At 38.9% G+C, this 21,415-nt stretch overlaps 2 protein-coding genes across 2 annotated transcripts in view; one reads left to right on the top strand and one right to left on the bottom strand.

Moving 5' to 3' along the window:
• pacsin1b (protein kinase C and casein kinase substrate in neurons 1b) overlaps nucleotides 1–13,681 on the bottom strand; it is a 31,571-nt gene extending 17,890 nt beyond the window's left edge. Inside the window, exon 1 of the mRNA XM_065470793.1 lies at nucleotides 13,572–13,681. The gene's annotated coding sequence lies outside the window, so the exon portion shown is untranslated. The remainder of the gene's footprint in view (nucleotides 1–13,571) is intronic.
• Nucleotides 13,682–14,880: 1,199 nt separating this feature from the next.
• rps10 (ribosomal protein S10) lies at nucleotides 14,881–20,901 on the top strand. The gene is made up of 6 exons (XM_063472861.1): nucleotides 14,881–14,959; nucleotides 15,414–15,563; nucleotides 18,561–18,735; nucleotides 19,377–19,454; nucleotides 20,473–20,528; nucleotides 20,816–20,901. Exons 2-6 carry the CDS (start codon nucleotides 15,414–15,416, stop codon nucleotides 20,855–20,857), a joined length of 501 nt encoding a protein of 166 aa, XP_063328931.1. The 5' UTR covers nucleotides 14,881–14,959; the 3' UTR covers nucleotides 20,858–20,901.
• Nucleotides 20,902–21,415: the final 514 nt, after the last annotated feature.

Genomic DNA, 21,415 nt, shown 5'->3' with positions numbered 1-21,415 from the left:
ATCTGGGATCCGCATCCTCAAAAAACAAGGAAGAGCATCAGGAATTCCTATCCCTCTACTGCAAGTGCATAAGCATCAAAAAGCATTACAATTTCCAGGGTGAAAAGCCAGTGGCATCAACACATCAAAAGAGTAAAACCCCCAGACAAAGGCTGTCAAAAGACCCCAAGAGTAAGAGAGCACAGCCCACCAAGAAGCAACAAAAGCTTACCCCGAGTCCTCCATTAACAGCGGCTAATGGCTAGGAGAAAAAAAGACACGTGGGCTTCTCCAGAAGGCAGCCCCTCTCCTCCTCTCCACCCCTCGTATCTGTTTATTATTGCTCAGTGCTGCCTGCCGTCCTCTCTGACAAAGCCACGGTGCATCAGTGTGCATAGCAGGAAAACAGGAGCCGAGAACTCAAATCTCTGATATGATCAGCAAACTTTACGTGTGTGCCTGCCTCACTGAGTGAGAGATAATCCTATGGTGTTGTGCCTGAATGGCTCAGACAGAGTAGCAGAGGACAGAGAAGAGGAAGAGAAAACGCAGGGTGGGGGGAGACAGGCTGCAGGGCTGAGCACTGGGGATGCTTTATTTTGGTGTGTGAGGTGTTCAGTGATCATATTGTTAAATAAAATGCATACAAAGATTGTGTTTAGGTAACCTTTGACTGGTCATGTTAAAATAAGACTATTCAGCAAAAGAGAGACATCTATATGATTGTATAAAAGCATGAAATGACTATAAAATGATTATTGAAGTTGATAATTGGACTTTTTCAGATTTAGTACAGGCAGAAACTTAAAGTCACATTTCTTTAGACCAATACTGGAGGAGCTTTGTAGTGTGGCATAAGTCAAGCTTACGAAGCTTACAAAGTCAACTTCTACAGCAAATGTGGCAGATCACTTGATCTCCCCGCCAGCCCCCATCAACTGAAACCCTTCAGAACATACAACTGACAATTATAAAGTATTTAAGCTGCTTTATCCTGCTAACAGTTGCTGTGAAACTGCAAGCCTCTTTGCAACCAAGCTCCACCACAGTTCTATATGGTTTAATCATAAATATCATAATCATATATGATTTAATCACTGTTAATACAGACACTGTTACTCTCAGGTTCTATCAGGTGGTGTTGAGGTCTTGGGTCTTTAAGTGGGCCTTGCTTGTTTAGATTGTCCCAGATACGTATGCATATGGATAAGATTTCAGTGACACCAATGCCATTATCAGTTCTACAAGTCTGATTCTTTATTGATTTCTGATCAGTTTTCTGTGTAAAAGAAAAAAATGTTCACCTACGGAGGTCTTCAGCATCGTGTTGTTAAGCGAGTCTGTACACAGTGTAGAAACAGAAAAAAAAAATCAGGTACACAAAAGCGCAACTGCTATGACTGTGATGCTACTGACTCTCAATGTCCAATTGTAAGAAAAAGCATTGATAAACTTGGAGGCATACAATTGTGATGGATTAAACATTTGGAAACCTGTGTCTAACTAACCAGGTTGCAAGGGGAGGATGCAAATACAGGGCAAGGGGAGGAAAAGCATAGTCAAAAATCCGAGCACACAGTGGTCATACACAGAAATGGAAGTAAGGCAAAAGGCAACGTCTATAAAACAGACTAAAAGCTTATATTAATACAGGATATACTAATACTAAATTAACAGAGAAGGAGATCAATATATACCAAGGAACCTGAAAAGCTTGACTAAACAAACAGGATGATTAAAGGTCTGTACAAGGAAGCTTCTTATTTGAGTACTTCACTATAACTTATAAGGCAGACCCAACCCGTTCCCGATCAAGCTGTGTTCAAGATAAGAGATTAACAGGTGTGAAATTGCAACCTACAGATGAATCAATTCTACGCAAAATAATGTCACATTTTGTAGAGCTGTTTTTCTGTTTCTGTATTTGAATAAATGGACTTATATTAAAAAAATGATTAAATCACAGTTCATATTGCTCCTCCTACGCTAGATCAGCAAGGCATTAATCATAAAATGTCCATGTGATCTGTTGTTGACATTTAAAATGGGTGATCACAGTGTTAACTGTACTGCTCCACGACCCACACAAAGGCTTCATAGCTTCACAAAGGCTGAGAAGATGATGCAACGTCAAAGTTAGTTCTGATTTTTGAACAAAAGGAGGGAGGGAAGATCAGAAGGAAAAGCTACGGAACTAGGAAGGACCAAACTCTTTCAAGATTTAAAACAAATCCTTCAGAAGTAAAAAAGAAAAAAAGCTTAATTTTATTACGACACAAATTCCTTCAGTAGACTGCAGTAAAAGGCAAGTATTGATTATGTCATAGGGAGATTACAATGATACTAAGTGTGTAGGTGACCCTGAGATAGAAAGACGTAAGCTGCTGGGAATTTGCATGATGGCCAGAGAGCATTCCTCTGCTACTAATATGGTGGCTATAAAAGGTTTAATAATTAACAAGGAATTCAGAACAAAAGTTAAGCATGTTACTGAACATTATTTATTTTTTTGTTGTTGTTGTTTATCAGCTGCTGGGTGGTTACAGCTAGAGATGCCAGGCTAGTGAGCCCCAGCTGCAAAAGAGCTGCCTAATTGGTGCTTGCTGTTAATTGGATTGCACTGTGTTATTCTGGCACTGGGGTTGGAAGGGCAGTTTGTTCACTTTTTCATATTTTTGTTAATTGTTTGCTTAGTTATTCTTTACAATAGTCTTACTTGATCCCCCTCGAATGTCTTGTTAGCTCATTTCTGTTGATGCTGGAACTCAGTTTTTAAGTTTTGTAGTCATTTTAATTTTTTATGCATATAAAAATATGTCTGTAATATGTAATATAGGCCAACAACTCAGTTCCTCACAGTCCATATATGTGAGACTCTTGATTTGTTACAAAAAGCTTACAAAATTAACAAAAGAAAGCTGACAAAAGATTAGCAACACTGCACCTTGCCTTATGAAGCCAGTTAGACAAAGATCAAATAATGATGTCCACTATGTGTGAAATTTTAATACACTCTAACACACATCCTCTGCCCCTCTCAGCTCGTGTACAGTCCACATTATTCAAATTCAACTCTTTTTCTTTCCTCAGAACCAACCTGTTCATGCTGCCCTCATCACATTCAAGTCCTATAAATAGAAACACATTCATCAATTATTCACACTGCTGTGTAAACAGTTAGACGAGATGAACAACCCCACCTCACGTGGAGAAACTCTGTGATCGCACATCACTGTAAAGACAAAAAGATCAATATAATACAGGTGCACTCCAACGGGCCTACACATAACATTTACATGTAAAAGTATTTTACAGCTTGAAGAAAGTTAGATTTGAATCCTAGTACAAACTACATCATCCGATACTCTGGAATCACAGCCGATGTCTCAGCTGAAAACACGAAGTCTGCAAGTAAATAAAATGTGTATGATCAAAGAGAATCTGGATGCCTCTTGCCTCCCTTAACAGCTGCTGTTATAACAAAATAAGCCTTGACGAGAGGCACTTCTCCTGAGTGACTGTTTTACCATTCCCCGGTACAAATATGTTAAAAAATTCTTTACTCAGTCAAACAAATGGAAAAAAAAACAGTGTTTATACCATAGCAAAACAGACTCCAAACCTAAAGAGTGCTAAAAGAATGAACTTGAAATCAATGAGAACAAGGCAGTCTGTCAGCTCAAATCTTCTAGGCCTAGTTTTGAAGCCACGTGCATTATGTTAATTTCTTCTATATTTTAATTCTTGGCCTGCACCAAACTCAATTTTATGAAAATAATTCATAGGTATGTCATACTGTTCTTTGTGAAGCCCCTCAGTTGAGCATCTGTCTAAAACAAGCAGTTATATCTCCACTCTCTTTAAGGCTACCTTTCTTTTAAGCCAGTTTTCAGCTGACTGATGCCCTGGCCCAAACAGAAGATTGGAGCATCAGGTTTGAGAGCTCCTCTACTCAACCAGACCGGGGCGTCCTAGATATTAAGGATTAACCATTTTAAGGATGTTCATTCACACTAACATCACACAGAGCCTAAAGCAGAAGAAAAAAAATGGTCCAGACCACCTAAAGCCTAAGCATTTGGTTTCATTATTGAAAATTCTAGCCATGTTTTATAGGACAAGCCACCTTTATAACAATATACATCACAGGAAATAAGGAAAAGAAAAGTAGGTGTACATTTCAGGTATGATCAGTAGGATGCAAACAGATTGTTAGCAGTTAAACATCTAATTGACGAGTAGGAGAAAAAAGGTGTTAACTAACTCTAAGGTTACTTATCCACAAATGAAATATAGCTACAGATGGTCATCAACAGAGCCAGAAAATAAACAAAAGCAGACATGACTCATGCAGTAGCTGGAAACACCTTATTCGTGCTATTATTCTGTCTGTTCCCCTAATTTAATATTGAAATCGTCTGTGGTTATATCACTAAGAAGCCACTGTGAATACTTACAGTGGCACTACAGATCAAAGTCTAGCTGCAGGCATTATAGAGAAAAAATTGCAGAGACTTTTGTGAATCCAGAGGTGACTGTGTGGAGTCTGAAATACCTGCAGCAGTTACACAGTCAGAAAAAAGGCAGCTTACCAGACACTTTGGCCATAGGTTACATTAGTCACAAGTACCAAATAGTAATAAACATAAACGTATGAACAAAATGTTGGTAGGTGAATTGCATAATGTATGAAGTATGAACATTTATTTAAAACTGTTGTCTGACAACGTCACAGGTTACACTGGTCTTTAATGCTACTAATAAAATGGTATTTGAAGGCATGCAAAATAATGCCCATTCATTCCTTTGAATAAGAAGTCATAATTAAAGTGTGGCACAGGATCAGTCATAAAAAACCACAAAACAAAACCCTCCACTGCAATTTCACATTAAATACACACACGCAGCAGACTAAAAGCAGACATTCAGACACATCAGTGCAGATCATAGTGGCTACTAAACCTGGTTTATCGTCTTTGTGGCCTCTCAGTCCTCGACAGCGTTGCCTCCAGAAATTCTGACAGAACTGACACCTGACACTGAAAGACAGTGTCTGTTTACCTGCAACTCTGACACATCCTGCAGTCTACCACGCCTTTTACAAACACACACTGCAAGAGTGAACTTTGACGTATGCCTGAGAAGACACATTACGCCATCAATAATTAGCTGAACGGGAGAGAGGGTGGAGACTGTCGTTCCTTAAAAGGCACCTTGTAACCAGGCACAACTGATACTGCATATCTAAAGGAAGGCCGACTGATAGAGGGAAGGCATAAAATTACTCGTCACAGGGATTAAAATGGGCAGAAAGGACAAAGGGAGGAGACAGTCACACGGGTGGTCAGATAAAGCCTGATCTGCGGAGCACAGACAGGGATGAGTCAACATCAGGGTAACATTTCAGCTGTGCTGCATCCACTCAATCAATAGAGATTTGCTGATGTGAACGCTGCAGTCTGAGCCATAACATTTCTTTTAGAATGGTGCATGAAAAAAACTGAATGATAATGAGTGCCGCAACACATTTTAGGAAAATTCTAAATAGCTCTTCTGTAATTTAGTGTGATGCTGTGAATAAGAGGACTCAGAGCAAGCAGGTGTGCTTATGTGCTTCAACAACAGACAGAGCAGTGTTAAAACATCAGCCATACACAGCAGCAGATAACAACATGCAGGGACCCCAGAATCAAAGAAAGCTAACTGCCTATCCACACAGACAGGCACTCATCTCCTCTGTACGTGCCATCTGTGGGTCATCTACTCATGCTTTTCCCAGGGGGCGACTGCTCTGTTTGACCCCAGTGTTATATCCCATAATTGCACAAAGTAATTTATGACAAGTGTGCTGGCAAATAAAAACTGAAAGGGCTAGAGGTCTGGCTTTATGCCCCTGTGCAAAAAACACAATCTTGTAATGCAGTCTTTTTTTCCTGCTGTGATTTGACAATTTCTTTTTTACTATTGTGCTGGGGCATGGACGTGTGTGAGGCACTGGTAAAACTCTTTGAATATTTTGGTTTTATTGATTCATTGAAGACATAAAAGCAGCCTGGTAAAGTCTGGCTAGAATGAAAGTCACAGTACATTTACTTTCATTATAATACCCACGAGCTAGTTCCTCTTTAATTCTGTATAATGTTTTGATGACAAGCAGTGAAAAATATTGTGTCCAACCTTGTGGTTTTGAACGCCATTTAGTGTTCAGAGCTGAGCCAGTTTTCTTTCAAAGAATTCAATCAATAATCCAGGGCAAGTTTTGAGGACCCCAGTGCTCTCCATGCCAGTTTTTTGCAATGAATAATCTTTTTTTTTTCATCATCCACAGCAGAGAGGCAGTGTGAGCTTTTTATTGAAGACCCCTGGTTCAGCTGCTGGGGTTAAAGTGTGAACCACACACACACACTGAAGCCTGGACTGAGCAAAGCTGATGCTGGGCAGGAAAATGGAAGTTACTGATTCAGTGCAGCTGCTAAAAGCTATGAGATGCACACACAAAAGCCTCTGCTGTTGATCTCATGAATAAACGTTTCACGCAGCTAGAAGTGAGAGCAACTCAGAGGATACACCATCAGTGATACAATCAGGTGAGTGCAAACTATGCAGGCTGCGTTCAACTGGCAACTTTGGGGCAGTCAAGTTGGAATCTTTTATATTCAAATTCGGTTCTGCAGTGCACATATGGTTTATGAACACAATGTGTAGGTTTAATTAATTAATTAACTTTTTTGATGCAGAAGAAAGAAACATCCTTTTCAAATGCGCACAGTGCAGCGCATTGACACTTTATGACAAGCCGAAGAAACACTTAGGTTTAGAGTTAATCTTAGAGCTGGGCGATAGAACGATAACGATATGTATTGCGAAATAACTTTTTCTCGATAGAAAAATTTAACTATTGCGATAGGCCTCATCTCTCTTGTCCTCTTAAAAAAAAAAAAAAGAACAGCCAATCCAAATTAAGTAGCGCAGAGCCGAACCAATCACAGCCGCAGCGTCACGTCACGTGACTTGTTACGTACAGCACAAGTGCCAAGGCGCACATGTGTATTTGTTTTTGCAGCTGGGCCGCCCGGGTAATGAAGGAAATGAGTTTGCCGACTAGAGAAAAATCAACCGAGAGCGTGAGCGAAGGTTGCCGAAGAAAAAACCAATGATGGTTCCAATGCCGGAGAGATTGTGGAACGGAAGGGCCATAGAAGTTCCGTAGTGTGAAGGTATTTCGGCTATTTCAAGTCTGACAAAAAACAGAGTAGCGCGCACTGTAAATTGTGCCGAAAGCAAGTCTGGAAATACAATAAACCGGTGCATGCTCAATCTCTGACTGAAAGCGCTAATTCGTCATTCGGCTTTTGTCAGACTAAAGTAACTGTTAAAACTGTTTGAAAAGCTAAGCTATACAACAAGGAGAGATTGAGAATTTCCTTTTAGTTCTCAGTTTATTTGATATTGACAAAAGTTAGTCAATTTTGTCTGTTCTTCTGTAAAACGAACTAAGATTTATTTTTAGAATTAAAATGTTGTTTCTAAGTGGAATTGACAATTTAGTAGTCTGTTTTGTTTGTTCTATTTTGAAACTTAAACGCTTTAGCGGCTGCCTTTTGTGTAGTTTGCAATATTTGCCTTTATCTGAAACTGAAGTCTCATGTTCCTTAAGTACATCTACCCTGTTGAACTTATTATGGGAAATAAATATTTAAATTAAAACAAGCTGCTAATTATTTCACATTTTACTTGTGAGCAACGGCACATTTAAATCTTACAAATATAGTTATTTGGCTTAAATCGTGATATATATCGTTATCGCCAGAAATGAAAAAAACATATCGTGATATGAAAAAATCTTATATCGCCCAGCTCTAGTTAATCTAATAAAAATATTATCAGAAGACAGTTCATTACTGTTAAGCTTTCTCTATCATAAAACCCTTTTGACACTGGAAAAACACTGAATTGAGTATTTCTGGGTCTTTCAGTAAGCCAGTTTAAAGCTCATTTTTGGCCTTGTAACATCTGACAATATCTTAGCTGTTGTTCTGCTTTGATGATTTTACATGATGTTAACTACAACAGGATGTTTATTATATGTAAATTTGTGTTAGTGTTTGGACAAAACACCAATTCAGAGGCTTCATAATTTTTTTTAATGTAAATATATCTTCTGACATTTTAAGTCATTAACTGGTGCAGTTCTAATCCATACAAACACACATATATTTTCATACACAAACACAGACCCCATCTTTCACAAACCCAGTCACTATGGCAACATCAAGCCCTCTTCCTTCTCATTTGACTCTTAAGCTCTTCACTGATGCTATAAATCTGATGGCTGGAACCTCAGAGGACCGAAGCAAACCTCCTGCCAACAACCTCTAATAGCTTCTTCTTGTTCCCCTAAAGCTGTGAGGTCCTTTTGTAACATAACACCTACAATAAAGATGCCCCAGGCACTGATATATTACACTCCAGTAAATAGATTCATGCACATCACGTGACACATATCACATCAACTTATCCAAGTGCATTTGCTCAGTGAAGCTCTCACTGATACTCACAAAAGCCTGAGTTGTGGTAAACTACAGCTAAGGAATGTCTTCTCGGGAATAATACTGTGCCTGATGAAATTATTAAATTTCAGAGGCATCTGACTGAAAGACTGCACTGCCCTAATGGGTAAAAACAATTTGCGAATGAATTAGAATTTGAGGAAAAGCAAGAAAAATACTTGTTTTTGTCTATAATTATTTTTAGATCCATTTAACTTGGGACAAATTTCAGGGCCCTGAGCCCCAGTTTGAAATACAGATTTTCATTAAGACTGCAACTAAGTATTATTTTCCTCATTGCCTTTTTAAATTAAATGTTTAGTCTTGGGCTGCATGTAATTAATATTTTTTCCATTAACTGTTTGGTCTGTAGCGCTTTAAATCTCTGGGGGGGGGGGGCTGAGTCAGGTTAACAAAACATACACAAAAAACAGAATATAAACCTATGAAATCACCCATTTACCTTTAAAATCTCCCAAAAGGCAAAAATTCAGAACTGAGAAAAGGTAATGTCTACAATATTTTGCTTCTAACATGTCTGTTTATCAAGCACTTCTAGTTCATGGTAATGAAAGAGCAGCTGAAGAACTGAATTTATAGGAGTATAAATGTGATGACTGGATTGTGCTAGGAGCTGATCTGCACTGCACAGTCACTGTCAGACTGTGCCGATTAAGAATCTAAAGGCACAGTGCAGTGAAGTCAGACAGTACCTAAACACAAGCAGTGGCTGGGCAGACAATTTTGAAACAGAAAATGTGTCATTAACATATTACCCATGTAAATAAATACAATAGATTTGGCTTTCATTACTGGTTTGCTTTTAGGGGGGATCTGAGAGGTTCATACCAAACCACATATGTACAGGCAGATGCTGCATGTATGCTTCTTTTAAAACAGACAAACAACAACAGATTTGTTGACTGATTGGTCGGTCTACAGAAAAATCATGAACAAAGTCAGTTTTGACCAAAGCTCTCAAAACTTAGTCTTAAAACAGATCCAGATAGCAGACACGGGCCTAATCCATCTTACTATTGGAACCACAGCAGTAAAAAAAAACAAGTAAAATTTTACTTTTCCGCAGATTCTTTTTCTACTCTGGTCACATTATACAAAAACAACTGAATCACAAAAAACACACAACTCATGTACAGGTATTTAAGGACAAGCTAAGTGAAGACACAAATCATTTCATGTGTCACATCAGCTATAAAGGATGGAGGATGCAAACCTTTAAGGGTTTGCAAAACAGCCCGGCTTTCTCTCATGATCCCCTGTGAGGATCCTATCTGAGACACCAATTACCTTCTAGTTCACAGCAGAATCGAAGGCCCTGCTCTCTCAACCGTTTACCCTAAAAGCCTGAGCCACTAAAAATGTATTGAGATAGCTATAAGTGGATCCCTTCCATTCAGCGACGGAAATTATTACCCGGAGATTTGTCCAAACACACAGCAGTTTTCAAAACATGCAGCAAAAGCACTCATCTGTTTTGCTAGAGAGCAAATACGTAGCTCAGGAACAATTACATGTACAACCTATTTAATGTTGGTGTAATTCTCAGAGCAACTAAGATGAAATTAAAATTTTAATTGCATTCATCCAAAGCCAGACATAGATGGAGTAGCTTAGGATGTCTGAAGCCATATTCTAGGTTACAAAGGCTAAAGGGACACATAGAAAGAAATACTCAAGCTTAATTGCTTTCTTCCAATCGCCTAACATCGGCAGGGTGCACCAGATGTGACGTGCCAATCATGGAAAGTACAAATGACAACTGGAAGCAAACTGTTGTGTCTATTCCCACTGGGAATGACATATCCCTAATTATTCATACAAAAAGCAAAGACGGGCTAGGTTTTAGTATAATTGATTACGTTAACAGTGATACTTCATCTGTCACCCTTCCTACAAAAATGGAGAGGGGCTGAACCACCAGCAGCAAATCAAATGAGTGTCACTAATTTGTCAGATAAATGAATCCAAGCTGGCACTCAAATGAAAGCTCTTTAACATGTGTGCACTCAGGCCTCCCTCTTTAAATTTGTGGTCCTCAAACTGTGGGGCAGACCCCACTGTTGTGGTGAAGCATCAATTCATGATATATTACACTTGCTGGCGACTTCATTAACTACACTTGCTGGCGACTTCATTAACTACACCTTGTTAGTACTCAATTGGATCTCATTTTGCCAGCAGAACTGCCTTAACTCTTCTTGGTATAGACCCAAAAAGGTGGTGGAAACATTCCTCAGACATTTTGCTCCATACTGAGATGATAGCATCACGCAGTTCGTGCAGTTTTGTTGGCTGCAAATAGACAATGAGGATCTTCCATTTCTCCAAATAGCAAAGGTGCTCTGTTGGATTAAGATCTGGTGACTGTGAAGGCCATTTGATTGCAGTGAACTCACTGTCAAGTTCAAGAAATCAGTTTGAGATGATATGAGCTTTGTGACATGGCACATTATCCTGCTGGAAGCAGCAGCCAAAAAATAGGTACACTCATAAAGAGCTATACATGGTCAGCATCAATATTCAGGCAGGCTGTGGCATTTAAATGATGCTCAATTGGTACTAAAGGGTTGGGATCAAAGTGTGCTGAGAATCCCTCCACATCATTTCACCACCACTATCAGCCTAATCTGATGATTTAAGCTAGGGTGGATCCATGCTTTGATGTTGTTTACACCAAATTCTGATGCTAAAAATCAAGACTCATCAGACGAGACAAGGTTTTTCCAGTCTTCTGTTATCTGATGTTGGTGAGCCCATGCAAATTATAACCTTAGTTTGCTGTTCTTCTCTAACATCTGTGGAACCTAGCGTGGTCTTCTGATGTTGCAGCCCATCTGCTTCAATGTGTCGTGCACTCAGAGACGCTCTTCTGCATACCTTGGTTATAATAAGTGCTCTCCTTTCAGCTTAAAGTTAAAGGTTGTGAAAAACTCCCAGTGTCTACATGCCTAAATGGACTGAGCTGCTATCATGTCTTTAGTATTTTCTTTACTGCTCCAGTCATCGTAGCTGAATAAACCTTCCTAATATTCACATAATAAGTTTATAGACAATACACTTTATTTTTTCCAAAATGTGGGAAATTTCCTTGGTACAACTGCTAGAAGAATAGAATAAAAAGGACAAAATACACATCTCAATAAGAGAAAAGTAATTTCAAATAAAAAAGAATAAAACAAAATAAATATAAATAACACTTTTTAGTGTCAAGAAATTTCACCCACAATGAAAGATCACATTCCTTCAGGAGTTCATCATTAAAAAATTAGAGCACCAACTCGCTTGCAGTGTTTCCTCATGCAAATGGTGCCTGTTATGACAGGGCAGTGTTTGTTTAAGCCTTGTCATAGCAGGATGATGAGTTTGATGATGAGAAATGAGCTGCAAAGACTTCCTCATAGTAAACAACATGAGAGGCAAAGGATTTTGAATAAGCTTATAGACTCAAAGCAAAGCTCAGTCCACTGGATGGACAAGACTCTGCTTGGATAATAATTAAGGTTTAATATGTAAATGTTTATTTGTAAAAAATAACAATAAAAAAAAAATCACAATTTCATCAATTCTCCAGAAAAGTGTCACAAATGCTGTGTTTTATCCAACTTTTAACTGTCAGATCTCAAGTGTTTACAGTTATGGAGAAGATAAAACATCAGATCCTCAAATTGACAAATAATATGAATAATTAATGAATAATTGACACTGTTGTCACCTAATTATTAACTGGCCAGTTTAACATATAGCAAAGGACATCTACCCACATGTACACAGTAAGCTTTCTGTAATGTAGAAGTGTTTTTATTTTTGTAAAAAATAAAATAAAAGTGACTTTAAAACAGTATTTTGGGAAATAATTACTTCAGGAAGTTCAAAATCAAATTAGCAGTACACCCTCGACATCTTTCTGGTAATGGATTAGAAGAGCTGCAGGCAACCCCAGTTGTCAGTTTAATACACAACTATTCAGCCAGATATTAAAGCACATAGTAAATGGAGTGGTACTTCCACAGTGCCTTTCTACTCAATTCGGGCACTTCTCTACTTTTGGTAAGTCTCATTCAGCCAATCATGCACACGTTTATACAGCACTTTTATCCTTACAGTATGAACATGTTTATGTAACTTTTAGTCCTCCTGGTAAAATGACAGACTTTGGAGTTTGCAAGATCAAACTGAGAAGGTTTCTAATAGCTGCCTTCAGAACCACAGGAGGTGAAAAAAGGCAAAACTGTTCTTGGAGTGTTTCTTTTTTAATTGCACATTAAATTGATGTGTGATGCACATTTTAATCTATGGTTCTTACACAACTTTCTCCCTTTTGCATTCTAGATGCACAGTCTCCAGTGGTCTGATCTCTCACGGTCTGTCTGTACAGCAGAGCCTACCAAAGATCTGAGTTCAGAACCGTGGACAGAGCTCACTAACACTTAGAGATGAGAGCCTCTGCTCAGGGGGAGGTCAGCAGCCCTGTCTGGCCTGATTTACCACCAGCTGATCTCCAGCGATAAATCAAAGAAATGTGCTGGTCTGGAGGAAGCACGGGCTTTTGCCCAGAGACAAGCTTTTTACTTCAGACGTCCCTCCCTGCCCTCTGCAGCAGCCCGCACAGGCTGCTGCCGGCCGGCTCTCCAATGCTTCATGCACTTTCTTCACAGAAACTCCTAGTAAGGACTCAGATTGTAGATGTGCTGATCTTTGCTCATTTTTATATGAATAAGTGTCATGAAGCAGCAGAACAGAGCAGCGGTGTTAGATACAAACTGCGGGTTTTAGGCACAGATAAGGGAGGCAAATAATAACAAATCTTAGGCGGACTTGTTTTTCTTTTATAAAAATTAACTTTTAAATCTGTGGACTTTAATTGAATCTCGTTGGCAATCGTCGCGGTCGCTTGCTGCCTCGTTATCGCCGACAGCAGTAATATTTGCTCTGAATTAAGCTACTTCATCACAAAAACCAGCCGCCGGTGGCTAGCTGTTGATAGCAGACACACGGTTATGAAAGAAATCAAGAATAACTTACGAATTTATACGAATTGATAATCCAGCTTCCTTTGAGCTCTCAAAATGTAATCATTCCGTTCATCACCCGAGACTGCCTCCTTTCTGTCGCCGGTAAACGCGCCGCTGAGAGGAGCTGCCAGATGGGGGAGGGTGAGAGGGCTCAAATCAAACCAACCGTAACGGAGGGGTTGTTTTCCGGGAAGGTCTTTCAAAATAAATGCCCAATTTTCTTCTTCTTCCTATTATTATTATTATTATTATTATTATTATTATTATTATTATTATTATTATTATTATTATTATTATTATTATTGTTGTTGTTGTTGTTGTTGTTATTATTATTACAAAGTTTCCAGGGAACTGTGTCAAAATATGTATAAGATGAAATCCTTGTATTAGAGAAGCTGAAAGCACATGTTTTCTATTTTTCACTGCACTAAGAACAAATATTTTTGGACAGTGGCAAATTGCTGTTATCTAAATAATCTTATTTTTATTTCTTTTTTGGTTACTCACTCTTGCAGACATGACTGCCACAAAATTACCATTCATTTATACCAAGTTTTTTGATGTAACTCAACTGAAAAAATTCTAATTATTTGCTATATATTATACTGAATATACTTCATTGCCTGTGTGTTAGCACACTGTGGCTGTGTGTAGTCTGTGTAAAAATAAAGTAAAAATGGAGTAGAAATAGCCCATAATACTATTTACTCTTAAAGGAAAAGTATGTATGTATGAAACAGACCAAATGTATTTCGAGTCAGATTGAGAAAATACCCCGAAATTTTTACTTCTTTATTCTGAAAGAAGCTTCCATGCAAATAAATGGTATGCACAGAACACATTTCTTGGGGTTATTGTTTTGTTTTGATTTTTAAATGCCACATCCCTTCAGTAAAAAAAGGTCTGTCTGCTCTTATGCATATTTAAAAATATTCCAGGTAGATATGAAGATTTTCTGCAGGTGTAACTTTCTTTTCTTGGAGGGCTGCATCTTGCTATCCAGGGTCCATGTTTCTGAAGCCTTTGAATCACTGCTGTGTAAAAAAAATCACTGTATTTATTTGTTTGTTTATTTATTTATTATATTTGTAATATTAATATTACAAATGAACACAGTCATACAGAAGGAGAAGAAGCACAGAGCACTAGTGGATGATTTTGTTGAGTTTTGAAATACCCCTCACGTCTTTTTTAAACTAAGAAGAAGTCGCTGATCAGCTCGTGCAGCTGGTTTTAAAGGATGACCCAAAACTTTGCAGCTACATATTGAACACAGGATACGTTTCCCCTCCACACCAGCAGAGGGCGAGCCTTTCCAGCCGGCCCGCGCCACAGCATAAACCTTCCTGATCGAAGAGAAACTTTCCTTCCGGCTCCGGTCCCTTAACAAGTGGAAAGGTAAAGTGAGACCCGGCGTAATAATCCAAATATATCTTCACCATCTCAGATTTTGTGAAATAAAAATAATCGTTTTTTCATTGTTATTAAAATTATAAATGGAGACATATGCGTATTTTAGCCTTAAACGCGTCTCAGTCGTTGATATTCGGCTTAGAAGTGGAGAAGTAACCCCGGCTTTGGCGTTCACGAACGGCTGCCATTTTTCTCCTGTGACGCGGTCTTCAGATATTAGCTTTTAATTTCTATAAAACAGAGTGGCTGTTGATGTGAATGTGTCCAAACATTCCTGATGTGTTGAGTTATTGAAGCGTCAGCTGATTGTCTCTTAAGCGATTTGATTTTCATTACTAGATGTGTCTTAGCACGCTAGCCAGTTAGCATGCTATTATTGAGGCTGCTGTAAGTATTGGTTGAGTTCCAGGGATCTGATGCACGTTGTCCCTTAATGCAGATGCTGATGCCCAAGAAGAACCGCATTGCTATCTACGAGCTCCTCTTCAAGGAGGGAGTCATGGTGGCCAAGAAAGACGTCCACCTGGCCAAGCATCCCGAGCTTGCTGACAAGAATGTACCCAATCTTCACGTGATGAAAGCGATGCAGGTGAGAAAGAAAGAAGGTCCAGCTTGTAAAGTTCTCACCAAGACTAGAATTAACTGAGATGTAGTGACTGCAAATGGGCTCGTGGGCAGAAGAAAGTGGGAGGCATGTGACAAAGTGATCATGAATGTGTTTTGACCATCACTTAGGAGTTCTGGGTTTATGTGTTTTTAAGTGGGAAGACTTCATTTGTCAGTCCAGATATCACGTCCTGGTTGTGTACCTGTGAAAGTTGTTTAGTAGTTTGACAGTACCTTGCTGTCTGGACAATGTCCTCCTTACATGTTTGGGTTAGAGAAAGTTAAGGGATGAGAATTATATTTATCTTTTCAGCAGTTAATTCTGAAGTGAAGCTCCTCTGCATCAAAATGCGCCAATTTAGATGGTTTGGGCATGTAGTTATTACACCTCTTAGGCAATGTTCCCTCTAATTTTTCATGTGTGTGAGCGAACACACAAACTCCCTGAGCGATCCCTTGGACCACTGTGAGCGACATCAGACGTGTGCACTGTGGTCACGCCGGCATCTAATCCATCCAAGTTACATGGTTTATTAAAATAATCAAATTACAGCATTTACATTTATGTTAGACTACTTTTAATTAACTGCTTTAGCCCACTTACAATGAAAATTTAAAAAAAAATCTAGTCATTGGCCTGTGTAGTATGTTAACACTATTGGAAGTAAAAAATAACTTGAACTCCTATTTCGAAAACACAACTTTCTTTTTTTTTTTTTCTTTTTTTTTTTTATAAAGCTCTGACTTGTATTATGAGTCTGAGTCTGTGGTCTGGGAGAGAGTCCTGTAACTCTGTCTGCAAAATACAGTATATAATGACCAATGTTGGACAATAAATTATATAGTTACTTCTTCAAAAAAGTAACTCAGTTTGGCAAATAACAAAGTTTTTTGCAGCTATTTTTTTAATACAGCCAAGGCATTTTTAAATAAACATTTCAAACTATTTACAGAACAATCAGCTGTTCTGCATCAAATTTGATGCCACACAAATTATTTGTGCCACTCCAAAAAATAATTTCTGTCCACTATGAGATAAAGGAGAACAACAGCCTGATTCCTGCAGGCCTGACAACAGGAGATGTATCACCCCTGTAACACCTGTAACGTTCAGTAGTCGCCTCACTGTTCTGACACACACAACAAAACTATTGACTACACTACACACTAACTACACAAGATTTGCGCTAAACGTCTCAAATCTCTCACATCTCAAAACACCGCCGTCACTCTTAAAACTTCCCCCCGTTTCTTAACAACTAGATGCCACGTTGCCATATCATTTTTGGATTGGTCGACATGGTACTTTTTTCGACCAATAGGAAAGGGAGAGAGAGGTGGGGTTTGTTTTTGCTGACAGGCGGAGAGTGCTTTCGAGCGTTTTCCTTATAAAACGCCGTTTTTACCGTTTCTTCCCGCAGTAAATATAAACAACGACAGTATTCAGGAAGAAAACCAAACATTGCATATTTTTTTTTATCACAACTCTGGTTTTACGTGGCCTATCAACACAATTTAAAAACTGGTATAAAGTCCACACTTTTTCCGTCAATTGTTCCGTCTGTCCTGCTCACATCTCCAATGGTTGTACACGTTGTCGTTAACGTGGCTTCACTCCACATCAGCCACGCCGCTTTGCCAGCTTAAACACCGGTGTCGGCACATAAGGACGCTGTCATAGCCTGTCAACGACGTTGATTGGCTGCGTATATACGCATTATTGGCTGGACTATGGGATAAGGTGGCATCGTTCTAATCCCATATGGGAGCAGCCAGTCACTCACTGACTAACACTGCAAAACAGGATTGTTGAAGTATTAATTTTAATTTCAATTCAGGTTAGAATTTTTTTGTGCGCAACGCAGATTTTCTGTGCGCAGAGACCGTGCCAGCAGTGCACAATTGCGCACGTGCGCAGCTTAGAGGGAACATTGCTCTTAGGGGAGATTTTTTTTTAGGCGTGGTCCAGATTGGGGTGGCTAAACCTGAGGCAAATTCAGGATACTCTAGTTTGGGACTCTCTTCCTATCCTCCCAGAAGAGCGGGAGTGAGTGCAGATTTAGACTTTTCTTTTTGTATTTATAATATAGAGCCGTTAAGAAGAGAGGAAGTAAGGGAATGCATGCAGCAAAAGGACTTGGCTTGAAGGCAAACCTAGGCTGCTGCATTTAGTTCTGTGGCATGTGGTCATCTGGTACACCTATGAGTCCTTGATTTAGACTTCTGCAGTGTGTCTTTGTAGAGTTTACTGTGTAATGTATACAAGTGGCTGATGCCATCGCCACCTTGTGCATGGCGCTCACATCCCAGTGTTTTATGCAATGCCTGCCATAATAGAAACAAAATGTCGGGACCTGTCCCCTCTTTGTGTGTGCCCCACCAGTTTTTAATAGACGGTTTGATTTGGTCCACTGTTGTATGTTGGGGAAAAATCAACATGTATCTGTTGTTTTTTTTTTTCTTCAGCTTTCACAGAGGATGTAACATTTAGCTGATTTTTACTGCCGTCACACTCATGGCAAATGGCATTTACAGTAGGATGTTACTGATGTGTATCTTTTGTGCCTTCTCAGGTTTCGTAAAGTTGTGTGACTGATTATTTGCTCTTTCAAAGATACGTGACAGGCCTAAACTCATGGAAATAGTTATTTTTTTTTAAATTGAAGATGATTTTGATTCCATGGCATGATGAGGGGAGTAAATGACGACGAGAAATACTTTTTTTTTTTTTTTGCGACATTTTCACATGGGTGTTGGCTCAGGATTTATTGCATCTGAGTTCATTTTATCTTTTGGAATGATTGTAGGGCAGTATGGTGTGTGGTGGTTAGCACTGTTGTGCACTTACTTGCTTTCTGTGCACTTACCTGAGCAAGAAGCCTAAAGATACTTTCTGCATAGTCCTTCCATACCAGCCTAGATTTTGTACTGATTTATTGTGGTAGTCAATATAATGTGGTAATTGTGCTTTTCCGTGCAGTCTCTGAAGTCCTGTGGGTACGTTAAGGAGCAATTTGCCTGGCGCCATTTCTACTGGTACCTCACCAATGAGGGCATCCAGTACCTGAGAGACTTCCTCCACCTTCCCCCTGAGATCGTGCCCGCCACCCTGCGCCGCCAGACCCGCCCTGAGACCGCAAGGCCCAGGCCCAAGGGTAAAACATCTATCATACATGCTTGTTTCTAATAAGTTTTGATTTTTCATTTCCTGAAGCCAGAAATACTAGTAATAGTATTTAATATGTTAATGCTTCCTGAGGTTATAAATGATATTGAAGCTGATTGTGAAAAAATCTGGTGCTCAAACACAGTTTTCCAGAAATCAAAGTTGCTAATCTAAACTTCAGCAGATTGTTTTAGATGTTCTGGATCCTGAGTGTATTCTGTTCTAAATAAGGTTTATTTTTTTCTCTTTATCAATGAAAAATTTTTGATTGTTACGATCTAGTTCAGAAGTCAATCTCATTTCATAATTTCCTTGCCTTTCGTTGAAGCTGAAATTGCAGTTTCAATTGGTATCTTCAATTGGATCTTATGAAAATATACTCAAGAGGTTTCAGCAATTAAGTGCCACATAAAATGTTATGGTCTCCTCTTGCTGTTAGAGGGTGTTGTAAAGCATACAAATTTAAGTAGTTCATTAATAAACTCAAAAGAGGGACCCCAGAGTCCAAAGACTCATATTTAGTGAGAATTGTTAGCATTAAAATTAAAGAATTTTAAAGCCTATTGAATTTCCTCTTTTGGAAAGCTAGGAAAACTGGAGCTTAATGTTTTGTCATCTTTTTACCTGCAGGAGTGGAAGGAGAGAGGCCTGCCCGCCTTAACCGTGGGGAGGCTGACAGAGATGCTTACAGGCGATCTGCCGCACCCCGTACGTATAACACTAACTACACTAGTCACATTATGAGTTGCTCATGTATTCTTGTGATGTTTACATGAACGATGCAAACTGAAATGGTAATTTTGGATCATTAAATCATATGGTGGTGTTATGCATTAATAAAATTTCTTGATTTTTGAGAGTGAAATGCGAAAATGCAGTGATGTGACCCATCACATGTTCCTATAGTTTGTCTACTCTTGTCTGAGCACCTCAGTCCTAATTCTTACAGGCTGGTCACGCAAATATTAACACCAATAGTTTTAACCGCACAAAATTCTGAAGTTACCAGCCTCCAAAAAGTACAGGCATCTGCAGACATCCAAGCACCTCGATAAACTTTGTGTAGATTTGTATAAAATTTTAAAGTTGGAGGACCTCTAGTGGCTGTCTGAATCACTGCATGTAAAAACTTTACACTGGCTATGTCACCTTTAGATGGCGGTAGAAACCGATGCCCTGGAAAATGTTAAACGTTAATGGTAAATTTAATGTTGTAAAATGGTTTGTTTTAAGCCAAATCACAACCTGTTTCCAAACCAGTAGTGCTTGTGCCAAAACAAAAGCAAATGACATGTTAAATATGTTCTTAGGTGAGAATCTAAATCATGTTTCCTTTAGAAAATTGTTCTACAACCAAATGATCACAATGATTCAGACGAAGTCATAAAATGGGTAATGACATGTTATCAAATATATATTATTGAAAGGACTGAGCTTATATGACAAAGACAAAAAAATCAATGTATGTGGAGGATTTGGATTTTAAAAATGAGGCATATGAAACTCCCATCATGGTTTCTGATGTTCAGAAGGCAATTTGCTGGTGTGAACTTTCAACTTGTTTATCAAAAACATCTGCAAAGAAAACAACAGTAAAAATTATTATTACTACCGCCCCCCCGTGTCTAATTTTGGTATATATTTGACATGTTATGGTGAAGTTTTAACAAGTTTGACATTTCTGAAAGTTACTGGCTGACCTCTTAACTCATAACTTCTCCTTTAGCTGGTGCTGACAAGAAGGCAGAGGCCGGTGCTGGAGCTGCCACAGAGTTCCAGTTCGTAAGTACATTTCCTTTGTTTCATGCGGGTATTTGGAGAAATGGGCTGGCAACAAAAACCTCATCTTGATCTTGAATGTTTTCTGTTATAAGAATTGTTTTCTACAGCAGAACAACAAAGGCATTCCTCCCTAAAACCTTATTTGTGGGTGCGGTTTTACATGGGTTTTAAAAAGGAATGTCAGAAAGCTAAATGTGGTTTATACAGTGCAGCTGGAGAACTTGTATTGAACTTGTAGATTCTTGTATTGAACATGTTGGTCGACTGACAAACTTTTTCTGTTGCAGAGAGGTGGCTTTGGACGCGGCAGAGGACAGCAGCCTCAGTAAATTTCACTCTCTCTTTGTGTACAATAAAGAAAATCCAAATACAACTCGGTCTGTTTGTGCTTTTCTTTTTAAAGTATTTTGTAAGATGAGCAGGCGAAAGTCCACATATGTTGGTTATAAATTTGAGCAATGTGATGGTGGATTAGCTCAGGATTAATTGAGTCTTAAAATACTTTGATAATTAATGAGTGTGCCAAGAGAGGTGCCACAGTGAGACTGAGATGGTGTCAAATGAAAAACAAATGCCTTTGTTTTTGGCAGGAAGTCAGTCTGGTGGGTAAATTGTGTGGAGGGTCATTTTTACAGTTATCTCCCTCACTGTTAGTCCACACAGAAAACATTATTAGGTGGTTATGGTAACGTCAAGTTGAAATGATCTAGGACTCCATGACTCACCTGCATACTAAATTGGACCTTTTTGCCAAAGTTATAATTAACCCAACAGAACCCTTTTACACTGAGGAAAATTTCTGTTTAAAGTTTTTTAACATTGACTCTCATAGTTTTCCTGAAAGCAAAGATGGATCTGGGCTCTTGTGCATGATGGACTGGTACCCT

This window comes from Pelmatolapia mariae, linkage group LG5 (genome assembly GCF_036321145.2).
Source record: "Pelmatolapia mariae isolate MD_Pm_ZW linkage group LG5, Pm_UMD_F_2, whole genome shotgun sequence".
NCBI lineage: Eukaryota > Metazoa > Chordata > Actinopteri > Cichliformes > Cichlidae > Pelmatolapia > Pelmatolapia mariae.
The sequence above is the reverse complement of the archived record's forward strand: the minus strand, read 5'-3'. Positions and strand labels throughout refer to the sequence as shown.

Coding starts and splice junctions, on each gene's coding strand:
- rps10 (XM_063472861.1), top strand. CDS start 15,414: ATGCTGATGCCCAAGAAGAACCGCATTGCTATCTACGAGCTCCTCTTC. Junction 15,564..18,560: donor ACGTGATGAAAGCGATGCAG/GTGAGAAAGAAA, acceptor TTTTCCGTGCAG/TCTCTGAAGTCCTGTGGGTA. Junction 18,736..19,376: donor CGCAAGGCCCAGGCCCAAGG/GTAAAACATCTA, acceptor TTTTACCTGCAG/GAGTGGAAGGAGAGAGGCCT.